The sequence below is a fragment of the Catharus ustulatus genome, chromosome 5 (genome assembly GCF_009819885.2).
Source record: "Catharus ustulatus isolate bCatUst1 chromosome 5, bCatUst1.pri.v2, whole genome shotgun sequence".
Lineage (NCBI taxonomy): Eukaryota > Metazoa > Chordata > Aves > Passeriformes > Turdidae > Catharus > Catharus ustulatus.
In genome coordinates this window covers 51,941,428-51,955,714 of record NC_046225.1, presented here as the reverse complement: position 1 = coordinate 51,955,714, position 14,287 = coordinate 51,941,428, and the positions used below count along the sequence as shown (strand labels likewise).

The 14,287-nt window shown below is 38.4% G+C and overlaps 1 protein-coding gene across 11 annotated transcripts in view; it reads right to left on the bottom strand.

Annotated features, from left to right (window-relative positions):
• The window catches only part of APBB2 (amyloid beta precursor protein binding family B member 2), a 174,950-nt gene that overhangs the window by 56,197 nt on the left and 104,466 nt on the right, over window positions 1–14,287 (bottom strand). For 5 of the 11 annotated variants that reach the window (XM_033061364.2, XM_033061363.2, XM_033061366.2 and 2 more), the window contains 4 exons: window positions 13,456–13,664; window positions 9,233–9,295; window positions 8,697–8,782; window positions 8,526–8,586 (listed from right to left, as the gene is read on the bottom strand). In XM_033061364.2, the coding sequence (XP_032917255.1) occupies window positions 8,526–8,586; window positions 8,697–8,782; window positions 9,233–9,295; window positions 13,456–13,664 (419 nt within the window). The remainder of the gene's footprint in view (window positions 1–8,525; window positions 8,587–8,696; window positions 8,783–9,232; window positions 9,296–13,455; window positions 13,665–14,287) is intronic. The other 6 variants (XM_033061365.2, XM_033061368.2, XM_033061370.2 and 3 more) reach the window with 3 other exon arrangements.

Below are 14,287 nucleotides of genomic sequence, written 5' to 3'. Positions count from 1 at the left end.
CTTAAGAAGAAATTAAAATCACCTTATTCTTCTCTCCACTCTTCTCAGCAAGAACAGGTTTTAACTTTAGATGCTTTACAGACACCTTGACTTCAGATCCTAAAGAGATGGGTTTATGCACTTTGCTTTGAGCTAAGGGTAGTTTGGGTTTCATTTTAATATAGTTAAATAAAACCTTCCTCTGTGCTTCCTCATTTAAGGAAAGGCAGTCGTATTTTTCACTAGACTCTAATAAAGGATGTTTAAATTTGGGTCTATCTTAGTTACTGAACTGTTAGGAGAACTCAAGCAGATTTCACTGTTCTGCAACACACAGACATACCCCAGCAAGCACACACACGTGCTTTGTCAGTAGAGACAAACCCTGCAGGAGTTTACAGAGCATAAAGAACGTGTGCGTTCATTTCTTTAAAATTAATGCTCTGCACTTATTAACTTTAACCTTAAATGCTGTATTTTCCCAATGTAGGCTCTTCTTCAGGCTGACAGATATAAGTGCTTCTAATGCCACCAGCAATACTTTATTTAGTAATGTGGTGCATAATTTGAAAGGGAATATACGTGACATCCAAATTTTAAAAATACCATCAAAATACACAAAGAAACAAAAACCCCTGAAGAGCTCCCAACCTTTAAGTGAACTCTTGACCTTATGAATCAATGGAGAAAAATCTTCCAGCTTCACTAAAGTCAGAATTGCATGTCTCTTTAGAAGCAACATTATAACAAGTAATTTGATTTCTGCAGAAATTATGTTTACAACAGGATCCAAAGTCAATGAAGTTAAATCACTGTTGATCAATTCCCACTTTTCAAAAAAGACTCAAATAAGCATGAATCCAGAGCCCAGAAATCTTGAGCCCTGGTGGAACTCCCACATTTGAGGACCCATTTACTGTCACACTGTCTCCTTGAAGCAACATGGAGGCATCATCTCTAAACATATGGAATAATGCATAACTGTGCAATATTGCACTATGATGTACGGCACATTTCATGCTTTTACATCTTAAGAGATAAATATTACCCATTTTCTCTTGGATGAAATGCAGAAAATTTTGACAAGGAAAACTTCTCATTTTTTTAAAGTGAAATTTAGAAGTAGAACTAAAAATAAATATACATGCTGGCTAGAGCTAAAAATAAATATTGCTGTCATTCAAATCAATGTTCCTCTTAAACTGATTTTAAAATTAACTTCCTCCATAAATGTACCTTTCAGTTAGTTCACAATGGACAAATGACTCACCAAGTTTCTATCCTGCCGGTTTTAAAACGTGCATGTGCGATGTATAACATAAATATATGTATTTATATATACACATAAATATAAGCAGTACTTTTTTCCATTAAAAATCTATGCCATGGAATGGTGAACATTGTCATATTTCAAACTAGAACAAACTATTCCCATGAGCTGCCCTAAACTGGTAAGGTAATGTAAATAATTGAAGAGAAATACAGAAATATCCATCAGTTCATTTTGCAGCAACATGATGAACAGACACTGAAGAGGCAATTCCAGCTCTGAAGCTGACAGAGGCTACCTAGATTGTTTTAGAGGTGAAATGGTTGGTCTCAAGTGAGGAGTATAAAAGGTTGCAAACTGTGATTACCTCTGCACTGCACTAGCAAAGATGCTGGTGAGCTGACAGGGAGGTCTGCCAGCAACATCAGCCCAGGCTGTGCTAAACTGGGAGCAGCTTGCTGACAGAATCCATTGGTCTGCAGAATGGGCACAGAAACTTTCTGCCTGTGGACCATAAGTACGATGAGCTGCTGCTTCTCCCACTTTCTGTCCATTCCTGAGGGCTCCTTCAACAGTCACACACAAAAGTACTGATGGTCCATGAAAAGTTTACTGTGTTGCACTATAAAACAGTGAATAAACTGTGATTGAAAACTACTAAAATAAGCAACATTAAAATATTATAAAGTGAATCAAACAAAAAATTTTTGCTTAGATCAGCAGCCTGGGATTTTTTGCGTTCTACTGAGCCACCACATTTTGTTATATAGCTGTACACAGACTCCAGCCAAGAAAAAATGGACTGTGCACCTCCATGAGAAAAGTACTGAAGATGACACTGGCACTTTGACCTAGTAAAGCAACAGAAACTGTCACCATGGAAGAAACAATATAATTAAAAAAAAAAAAAAGGGTATATAATCATGTTTTCTCAAACATAGTCACCACTTTGTAGTACCCCATGCCTGAGAGGTCACAGCAGCACATTGGGTGTCCCACAGTTGTGATTCCAGAAGCAAGGCTGTCTCCAGCGTCACCTCACCTGACTGGCAGCCAGGGAAGCTGCCTCCCCACAAGGACAATGGTGACTGGCATGCACCTAAACTGCCCACACACCTGGCCACTCATGGCAAAGGAAATAATTGTTCCAAAGGCAAAGCATGACCCACACAGCTCCCATCTGCATCATTCATCCTCCTGTAATGCACCTGGCATCTATGCTCTTACTACTCCGACAATAATTGCTGGTCAACACACCTGAGGCAGACACAGGCACTGTCAACACTGGAACTTTACTGGCCATGAAGACATTTTGATTTGAAACAAAGGTTTTTCTACAATTTATCTTCTCCTTTCCCAATCCTGCAGAAATCTTACAGCAAAGTGCAAATCTCTTGTACAGTGTATCTTAACAAAGAAAATCCTGATAATGCCCCTAAACTCAAAACGTAATTCTTAATAATTGATTCTGCATTATAAACCTGGAAACTAATGGTAAATATTCCAGAAGTTTCCATTCTCTTTCACATGATGAATGGATTTGTGATGTGTTTTTCTAAGGAAGACTACAAGTTAAATCTCTCCTCTACATCCCTCCTACTGTTTAGGCACTCATGTCCTGATCGTGCATGTTAGGTTCACCGCTAATTAGATCCCAGAGATATATGGGATTCCTAGGAGTGAAAGACATGTAATATTTTGAAGGATCTCATAATCTTGAATGGTTTGAGAAATTAGGCTGCATTATCCCAGATATTTCTATTTTACCTCTAATACAAAAAAAAAAAAAAGGCGCCTACAGTAATATCATGATTACAAGTCACACTGACTATAAGCCGCATCTCCGCATGTCGGCAACATTTTGTTCTTTGTCCATACACAAGCCGCACCCGAGTATAAGCCGCTCTGTCGTTCGCAGCAAGGACCCGTGCGCAACAAAGTTGCCAAATAGTAACAGAATTGCAGGATCATGGGGTTTACTGGCTCGGCTCAGGCCATGCGGGCTTGGCCCTCTCGGGGTTGCCAATGGGGCCAGGTGGCCCAGCTTGGTGCTGCCGCTCGGCGGGGGCCACTCGGGGCCGGCCACTGCTGCCACCGGGCTCGCTCACCCCAGCCTGGTGCTGCCCCGCGGTGGCAGGTGGGGACAGAGCCCGCCGGCACTCACGGCAGCGGCGGCAGGCAGGGAAGGAGCCCCCCACTCCCGTGATGGCAGGCGGGGATGGAGCCTGCCTGCTCCTGCGGCGGCGGCAGCAGGTGGGGGTGGGAGATCCCTGCCTCCCCCCTGGGCCACAGGAGGGAGCCCCCACCTCTCCCCTGAGCCGCGGGGCTGGCAGGAGGGAGCCCCTGCCTCCCCCATCCCCGCGCTGCCGGCATGGAGCCCACCTCCACCTGCCACGCAACACAGTAACCAATTGTAACAGTCGTGTAAAGCCGGGTTTTACTGACAGGTGCTCGGCTCTGCACCTCAGCTGCACTTCCAGGGTTGGAAATTTCCGAACTTTTTCACATATAAGCCACTCCTGAGTGTAAGCCGCATTTCCGGGGTGGAGCAAAATTTTAGTCAAAATGGTGTGGCTTATAATCGTGAAATTACTGTACTGTAAATCTGTATGCCCTTATAAAGTAAATCCACGAGATTTGGGGAAATCCTGCATCTTCCTTGCCCTGAATTCATCTTTGTATTTGATTAAACAAGACTCGATGTAGGAACAGGTGAAAGCAAATATTCTCTAGATGTATTATGTAATCTGCATTATGATGTACATCATGTCATGGCATTAGCAGTTTTTACCTAATGACACAACACATATCAATAGCAATAACTATAATTCACAGAGATAAAAACCAAGCCAACACATTCTCTGAAAGGTTTAATGTACAACATCAAAAAGACTATTTAAAAAGATGAAATAATTGAAGATTTGTATTTTAGTGCTTTTTGGCTATTTTGAAAACTGCTTTTGAAGAAGAACATTTTCAAGCACCTACATCATTTACCTGCAGCATCTCTATAGATGGGAGGGTGCCTTAACACTGCTAATGGCACACAGTCAAATTCAGAAACACCAAAGCAGTTTAGAAACAGTCACCCCCATCACTCACTACTGCTGCCCAGGAGCTGCAAAGATGGAATGGCAGATCACACTTGAATCAGTTAGTCAGGAAGACTAGTCAAGGCAGAAAAAAGCACCACAAGAAACACTCAAGAAGAAATTTGAAATTAATACATGTGATTATATATTACAGTTCCTTTATAAAGGTAAAGAAATAGGTGCAAGATTTCTTCCAGTGCCACTTCCTAGGGAACGAAAACAAAAGATTGTTCTGAAAGAAACAAATTCCTAATCCAAAAATCAAGCAAAAATACCACTTTAGAAGAAAAACTATTGAAAATACATGATTTTTCTTTTAATCTATTTTTGTAAAAAGACTTAAGATGGAATAAATTCCTCAAGCTTAATTAATTGAAATTAATTGAATTGAGGCTTTTTGCAGCATTTTATGAGCTCAGGAGAAGACTGTAATGCAGCCTGAGGTGGACTGCTGGAAAATGTTGAACACTCCCTGCTTGCACGAAGAATTTTAGAAGTTGCTCTACTGTAAGAAAAGAATTCTTTCTTGGGATTGCTGGACATGGCAAAAGTTCCTCTCAGGTTAACTCTTCACTAGGATCAGAAATCAGATTCATGTCCATCCTCGAGGATACACACTGATTATTTACACATGACCCTGTGTCTAAGGAGGGTATTTGCTTCCAGAAAAGATAAGAAAGAAGCAAATATACAGTGCCTCCAAAACTCATACACCTGTTTCCATAGTAAGAAAAGCAGCCAAGATACAGATATTAAATCTTTGGGGAGCACATAGTATTTTGTAAAATTATTTTAATAGTGCTTAGATAGATTATTTTGATTTGCAGGCCACTTTCACAACAGCTGCAAGTCAATTTACCAAAGGCCATCTGGTTAAACCCTAAAAGCCAGGTAATCCAACTCACTTTCCATGTCTCCAAGTGTGTTTTCATTCACCTACAGGTGAATCACTAAATTTGAATACTTGTTTTCAACATCACCTGATGCTCTCTCTCTTGGAAACAGTCTCCTTCCCTTCATTTGAGATCCAGAGCATTTATTGGTTTCTAAAGGAGAAAACAGTCTTTTGGACTCTAGGACTTCCACAGGTTTAAATACTTCTTCTCATCCTTAGATAATGGTATATAGATAAAACTGCTGTAAAATGGTGATGCTGGAAAAGTGAAGCTTTGCTAAGCAGACCAATGAGGATAGGGAATTTGAAAATCCATGCTTAAAGAGCAAAAGAGAGAATAAAGGCATGACCAAATGTCAGGCCTAACAGGTCAATCTGGAAAAAGGTTTTAGAGAAAATAAGTCACATGGGCTTTCCATTTTTCATCCATTCCTAGAGACAGTGACAGGTTTCCCAGGAGGTTCTCTTTCTATATATGGACATAAGAAAAAATTTAGCACCTCCCTATGTTTTTACATAGGGACATCGTATTTTATAACAATGAAAAAAAGACAGCCCAGAAGAATTTACAGTCTGGAATTGGTAAAAGCATCTTCTGCCTTCCTTGAAACTCAATTAGGAAGGCACACATTGTTCTATAAATTAACCAGGAAGGTTACGATCTGTCTCCTGGGAAGCACCAATTCAAAACTCATTTCTAGCTGTGCATGTTTCACATGCAGAATGAGGATCCTCATCAAGCACAATGAGCCATCTCTTCAAGAAATTTCTACCAATATAAATTACTGAAATCAACAAGCTGGATGTAATAATTCTCCTCTTTCCAGTTCTCCTTTATGACCTTCTGCAGACAACCTGACCAAGGCAGCATGGATACGAAACTATGAACTGCCTCTTAAGCACATGAAACATAGAGAAACATTTGTTATTTACGGACAATTATGAATACTTAAATGTGTTGCTGCGTAAGTCACTTTTCTTACAACAATTATATGAATTATATGAAATGCTTTTCCCAAAACAGGCATTTTTGAGTGCCTCAATCTTTGCAGAAGTTAACATTCCAGGGGAAGACAACTACTAAAGCTTTCCACAAGGTGGCACAGTTCCCTTTGCTGAAATACAGCATTAAATGCGGTACAGAGAAGCTGTTTTTTTCTATTAATGTACTGGCCAATGTCATGATTAGGTTTAAATAGGTTTAAGATCTCTAACATACCTCTAAAAAAGTTCATTTTAACAAATTCTCCAATATATAGTTTAATGAGTTAAAAAACCTTCTCTTATGATGCAATGAGGATAAAGTATTTATCTGTGCTTCTTGCCACACAAAAACAAGCTTCAAAGATAGTTAAGGCACATAATATGGCAGGGGAGAGCCTAAAAGGCTAAAAATATTGGATTTTTCCAAGTCATCAGTTTCAATTCCTATCAGACTTCTTTCAGGCTCTCACTATTTGGGGTAAAATAGACTAGCATGGAATCCACCTACCCTATCCCCTTCCCATCCATGTGAGAAATAAAGATCTCAGAGCATTTTCCACAGGTGAAGATCTTCCCTGCTGTTTGTGGACCACTTGCCATTCCTGTGACATATGGCCATACTTGCCCTGTCCTTGAGGCAGAGGCAGATGCACTGAACAGCTCTGCCCTCAGCTTCTCCCACTGCAAACAAATGTCAGTACCGCTGAGGTTCACCTGCAGGACCACGCAGTATCTGCTGTGGTCACTGTTGTCCCTGCACAGTATTTGCATTGGGCAGAAATTAGGTACAGTGCTGTGACTCAAGTGATTTTTAAAAAGGCAAAAACATGCCTAGTTTCACCTCTAATTCTTGTCTTGCTCCTCTCAATCACTTCTGTAAATGTTTCAATGCTCAGTTTTGATTACCTATATAAGCATTATCAGTACAGTTTTGCCTAAACGGAAAAACAAAACCAGTTGTGACAGACAAAAGAGGACACGCCTTCGGTACTGTCCCATTCCACAGACACCTGATAGGTACCTGATCCATAAATACCGAAGTTTAAACAGCGAGTGAGAGAGGGAAGGGAGATGATGACACAAGTTGTTTGTCCACAAAACTACTGCCATGGTCCTCCATGCAGGAACAGCTCAAAAAAACTCAGTGCAAATCACCTGTTAAAGTCATAGACATCTCAAAACACTGCCTTCCTTTAAAGCCTTCCACACCATAAGGCTCACCATGAAAGGAACAACTCTATCCTTCTCAGAACTGGAACCTAATGCTCCTTACTCCTTCAACTCCATTTACTCTGCTCAGAATTTAGTGCTTGTCATTGTATTGAGAACAGCTGAAACCCTTGCTTTTAAACTACTAGCAGGCCAAGCAAAGTACAACTATTTACATCTGAATTAAATATCAACAAGCCAAATAATCAAGATGACAAAAAAAATTAAATGCCCTGATTAGTCTGTTTTGTCTCAAAATAAATCATTAATGCTATTAAAATTATCAACTCTGTTACATACATGTTTGTTCCAGCAAATAAGTAGCTTCAGATCCTGTGAGTTACTACAGCTGTATGGCACAGTCAAAATACTTGGATTTTCAATTACAGAGATTCATATACACCCTTAATAACAGATGCAAGCAAAAGGCAAAACTATTAACAAGACAAATCCGGAGATAAATACGCAAGCATTCAAAACTTTCTGCTGCTTCTTTCTCCTCAAAACCCTTAGATTACAACAATAAAAGCTTTGATTTAATTATGGTGATTTGTCACATAATGATCTAATTCTTCTCTATGAACTGCATTTTCAAAGTAGGTTTAATTCTCTCTTCCAAAATATGAAGTTCTTGTTCTAAAAGGCAACTTCCTTGTTAGTAGTTGTGAATTCAAGCAGACACATAAAAAAGGAAGAGTACTTTAAAAAGGGACAAACTTGAAAATGAACAAATTCTGTCACTGAATGCCCCTGGAAGCTATCCAGAGATGATAAAAAGCAGAGCCCTCTCCCACACAGACACTCAGTTGTACAAGAGGACATTTATTGCAGTTGGACAGTACAATCTAGAGTTGTAAAATCCAATTTCCTGGTTTATATGATTTTAAAATAAGTCACACTTTCCTGACCAACTGAATGAAGCTTTAGATCTGCAAATTCCTTTGATGGAATTAAGTCTCACATGGTCAATCTACATTGTGCCAAGAGGAAGGGTACACTTAATTTCAAAACTTAGGAGACATTCTGCACTTTGCAAGTTTATGCTTACAACTGTTAGATTGTTAATTGTTATACCACTGTGGCTCTTCATACAGACCTTGGCTTCTGGATCACTGTTGATGCTACAAGAATCATCATCATCAGATTGTGGACCATTTCTGTGACATAAAAAAATCCAAAATAAAATTAGTCTTAAAATCATATGAAAATTACAGCAGAACACAAAACAGAGTTGGTCATTTCACTGAGACTTCTGAAGTCATTGTACCTGAGCTTCAAAGAGGCATAACGTAATGTTGCTCCTTCAAACTCTTTCAGACTTGGGTCTGGGTTCACAGTGGCTGCATGCAGGTCCTAGAGATAGAGGCAGTGTTATTAGTATAGTTTTAATACTATTATAATAGTATTAAGTATACCATCATGTTATTTCTTATCTCAAAGGGAAATTAAATCCTCCCTGCAAAGAAGCGATAGTATTTCTGGCTGAAGTTGAAAAGAGGCATGCATATATATTATATAAATATATATATATATGTATTTCTCAAGTTGCATTTCATTCAGTGCAGGCATCTTATTTGTTACATCATGGCAGTTGCCCTGCTAGTTTAGATTGAATCCATTCCAAGTGGAAAGATCAGAAAAGCCAGCATGTTTGTGAGCTAGGCATCCCTAGCAGTACCCCCATGGACTTTGGCCTAGGTTATGAATGACATTCATGGAAAAATAAAAGGGAAAAACAGCCACTGCCATGCAAAAAACAAGGGTAATAGTAGTAAAGGTTCTAAAATCTGACAATATACTTGCCTTCCAAATGTCACTATTAATCTTTCCCCCATTCAGTACAGCAAAATCACTCCATGGCTGTTTCTAGACACATAATTATTCACACAGGAAGAAGCACATTGATAAAAAAAAAAAAAGAAAAAAGAAAAAGAAAAAAAAAAACACAAGACACTGTTGTTAGCATTGATATTTACAGGATGGGTTAGGGAACAGATCACCTCAAACTTCAACTACTTACTCCACTATCCCATGGCATTTGGAGGAAAGGGGAGAGAAGACATGCCTCTAACAGTTACTTACCAAAACAAATGATTGAAACAAGAAGTTAATATAAATTAGGAACAGACAATGAAATTACTCTTTAACTATGATCTTAAAAGCAAGCAAAATGAATCTGAATATGAATGTTGGTAACAGCTGCTACAGCTTTTGATCAACATTAATTAAGGGGAAACATTAGGATTTCCATTTGATTGGCACTTTTGTTAAAAGACACTAACAATACTGGAACTAGAAATACTGAAACACAAGAAAAAAATATATACAAGGGTAAGATACATACAAGGTAAAAATCAAATATTTCTAGAGAGAAGGCACAAGAAAAGGGCAAGGAAGGGAAGGAGGATTAGTAAGGCATGCAGAGATTTCTTGCTGAAAAAGTAGCTTTGAAAAGTCCAGCAGCTTTTTAGAAAAATGACCCCAAACTAACCAAAACACCCACCCTCTCATTTTCTATTCAAGTTTCTCAAAAGGTGTTCACTGATACTGTCAAGCAAGTAGTACTGTGTTTAGCACTAAGCAACCTGAGGTTCAGGCTGTAAAACTAAGTCAAATTTCAACAGCTGTGCAAAACCAAAACGCATTTTCATGCTTTTGAGGGGGAGGAAGGGAAGGAATGTCACAGGTTATTCATATTTAGCATTTATTAGCATTTTTGTTAAATCAGCAGGATTTTTGCATAATGCTTAACTCATAATTGCTTTGGATTGACATTTACCGATTATCTTCTGAAAGAAAAATTGCCTTGCACTTCATGGAAAAGTAAGACATTTTCACATTATTTTCCTTTTAAAAACATTTTGCCATTTCTATGCACAATCCTTTTTTTTTTGATTCAGCTGTAGTAACTGTTTTTCTTTATGCTAAATATCCAGAGTAAGCTAAAACATAAAAATGGCTGATCTGTTCTTCATTGACTGCCTTCAGCTGTGAGCCACATTCTACCAAATGAAGCAAAGCTTCTGTATATTACATTATTTAAGAGACAGGAACACAACAAAAAGAAAATTAAGGAAAAAAAAGGAGGAAACAAGACAAAGGGTAAAAAGGTGTTACTCTGGGGGTGTGGGGGGTGGGTGGGAAACAGTGTTTCTAAATGCTTGTTTGACAAACTCATAACCTGAAAGAGCCCAAACAAACTAATTTCAAGACTGGCACATGATGCTTTACAGGCAAATGTGACTTAGATAAAGTATTTTTATGGACTCACAGAAGCCAATTGGTTCAGATATGAAATGCTACCCATGCCTCAATCCTAGATTATACTCTTTCACCTGCCTAAAACCTATATATCTCCCAACCTTTTCAGAGTGAAGCAATTCCAATACAGCATGGGGGAATGAGCTAAACCAACCCTCTCAAATTACATTGTCTTGAAGCACAAGCTTCCAGCAGCAATGAGGGAACCAGCAGTACACAGCTCACACATGGGTCCTTGGAGATGGAAGCTCTCCACCACAAGTGATGCTGCCAGTGGTAGTGCTGGGATAAAGGCATTTGGGAGCCCCTAGTCTAAACTGAATTCCCAATCTTCTGTGAAGTGTCAGATTGACCTTATCACAGACACCTGTACTACTCTTTCAGGGAGGGAAAGGAGGAGCACTTGGGATGCAGCAGTGCAGTGAACAGGAATTGAAACAAATATCACCTGCCAGTGACTTGGAGATGATGCAGTGCTGGCTTGTACCAATTGCAGAGAGAAAAAAATCCAAAATTCATGATAGCTGACACTCTCAAATTATTTCATTACCCCTATCTCTTAAACACACACTATGACTTATTTCTGTCTTACTGCTCTGCATTGGGGTTCTGTTCAGAACCAGCTGGATCACAAAGGATTCCTCCTCCGCTTCCTTTTAATAAAGCTTGGCATCTCTGTTTTCAAGAAACACAACACTTTTTCTAACAGTTCTCACTATAACTCCAGCTATGCCTGGAGCCTCTGTGGCTGTTTCAGTATTTGGAAGTAGACAAATCCTGAGCCAAATTCATGCTCTTGTTTTGAACTCCAGTACTGTAAGTCTGGGCACTGTATTGGAACACTGTATTGACCACTGAGTCAAAAAGCCAGTACTGCATCAATAATGCTGAGATGCTTATCAATGAATGTAAACTGACAAAAAGCAAATGCTTTTGCCAATATCTACAATTAAAAAAACTACATGATATCATCATACTAATACAAATTTTGGGGATGTGCTTATTTTCTGTATCACCTTTTATAGCACAGTATATTATCTTGGTGCTGCCATAGAACTGTCTATGCACAAGTCTTTGCTGGAACAAATTCCTTGCTGAATTAGAACTGCCATATCAAAACTTAGAAGAGCCTACTATGTACTCACATACATGCATGTTTTACCTAATACATCTATACTGTATTAAAATTTATGTTATTATAATTCACACATTTTGTACTTTTGTGATACTGCTGAGAATTAATGATTATTATTCATAATCACAAACTATATATTTCATTTAAAGCAAAAACAATCATGAAAGGTTGAAAATACATGTAATACATTACCAGCAGGTCTTAAATTTTAATTGTAATAGAAGTAGAAAAATATTTCAAATCAAAATATGTCCTTTTTCCTCTGCAGTTTACCAAACACACTGATTTCTGGGCTTTTTTGAAAACCATATATAATTTACTAATTAAGGTCCCATTCTCTACATTCCAGAGTAAGAAAAATAATAATGGTAAAGTTGCATCCTTCATATGTATATTACAGGAATGTATATTAGAAGCTTGTGCAGCACTTTACATTCAGCATTTCTGAATTTTTTCTTGTTTTCTACCAGAATGGTAACAGCTACAGTTCTTTCTCCATGAATCCCCTCAGAAATTCTTTCCAGCATGCCTGGTGCACAGTATGAGAACTTGACTGATGTAAACCATAAATGAAATGAGGTCAAATCAGCAGACCTTATGAGTACCATTTATGAATGTGTCGGAACAACCTTTCTAAAATAATGAACAAGATTGTACATATTTAAGCCTACACAGAATAAAAGTTTCAGGGTCAAGATGCTAATAAATACTTGAATGTCCTTAACTCCTCTTAACTTTCATGTAAGTTAGTTTGGTGCATATATGAACAAAATCCAGAACAGTAAAAATGTTCTCTCTAAATGAACTCAAAACCAGAAAACCAAACCCTTAGGGACTGCCTAATCCAAAACTCAGAGCCACTACAAAGACTTTCCTTGACAGAGCTGTGGACATTTTTCTAAAAATTCAGTATAAAAATAATTTAAAACCAACCTTATTTTATATCACTATTTAATTCCTCAGAAGTTTTTGCAGCATACTAAAACAAAGTTAATGTATTTTTTGAAGCATACTCTTCTTTATGAGAATTGATTTTATTTTTTCTTACATAGATGACACCAAACAAGCCCTTGGATTGTGCCTGAAAGGATTATTTTAAAAGGCAGTACCACATACTGCTCTTTCAGCACATGTGGAGGACAGAGTGTATCTCTTTCTTTTTCTAGTTAAAGCCAGACTGCAGCACTGATAGATATTTGGTACTGGCAGGATGTAGAGACTTACACTTGAGAACACTACATGTTTATTCAATAGAAACTACCCTGTAAAGGAACTAGTGTCTCAAATGAAAGCTCATATGTCTTTTATGATACTCCCACCAAATCAGCCAAAAAGAAGATGCAAACAAAGAGTCCAGCCAAAAGTCCTCTATAATATGCAAAAATTGTATGTATCCTGTATCCATATAATGCAGCAAGGCCTGTGCTACAGAACCGCCAAAGTTTCACACTCATCAGGCACTGCCTGATTCATTATAAAATGAACATAATACTTATGAGGTACTACCAACAAGTAGCTATACTTTGGGACATTATCAGACCAGTTTAGTTAACAGGTAAACTTGCAAGTTCAAAAAGTTATTTCAATTTTCCTTACAGTATGTAGCTCAGAAGAAGACACAGCAGGTTACCTCAGTTTCTGGGGTAGGAGAGGGAGTGATAGAACCAAGGGATCCTTTTCGTGAGCCCTGGAGATCTGTTGGGATGGACACAGGACGCTGCCATTGAGTTGTTCCTGTTGGTATGTGCCAGTAGTAGATCCCAGCAATATCATTTATTTTTTTCCAACCAGGTGGTAAGTCTGGGTCTGTCTGAAATGAATGATCACTCCATATATCTGCTGAGAACAGGAAAAAAAAAAAATCACACAACGACACAAACAGTTCTTCCATGGGTCTGCACACCTCATATTGCTGTTTTACAGATCCTGTGCAAATGAACACCAGAAAAATATATCAAATTATTGAGGCTCAATGTAACACAATAGATAAATAACCTCTTGTTACACTGCTGCTGTTAATCTCTTTTTGGAATTAAAAGTTCCTTGTTAGTCTATCCTTCAAGCCTTCTACTAGGCGTTTTATTATGCTTGCTTTTTTCTGAGCCTCTCTCATTTCTGCTACCCAAATTTATGCACATACACACAGACACACAAATGAAATGATAACTTGAAATAACTCTTACACTCCAAGGTACAAAGCAGACTTTCTTCCCCATAGCCACTAAAAAAGTTCTTAAAATACTGATTTACCACTTGAGGACTAATCTGAGAAAGTTCTGCACGAGAAATGCTAGATGAGATCATTACACTGAAATTTAATAAAAGGCCTCACCTATGGCCCAAATCTGAAATCAGCAACATTACCATAATCAGTTCCAGAAGTTCACAAGTATTCTAAACATTTGCTTTTAAATGTCTCCTGTTGTGGCCTCTATGGTATTCAAGTACACAGTTCCTGACTG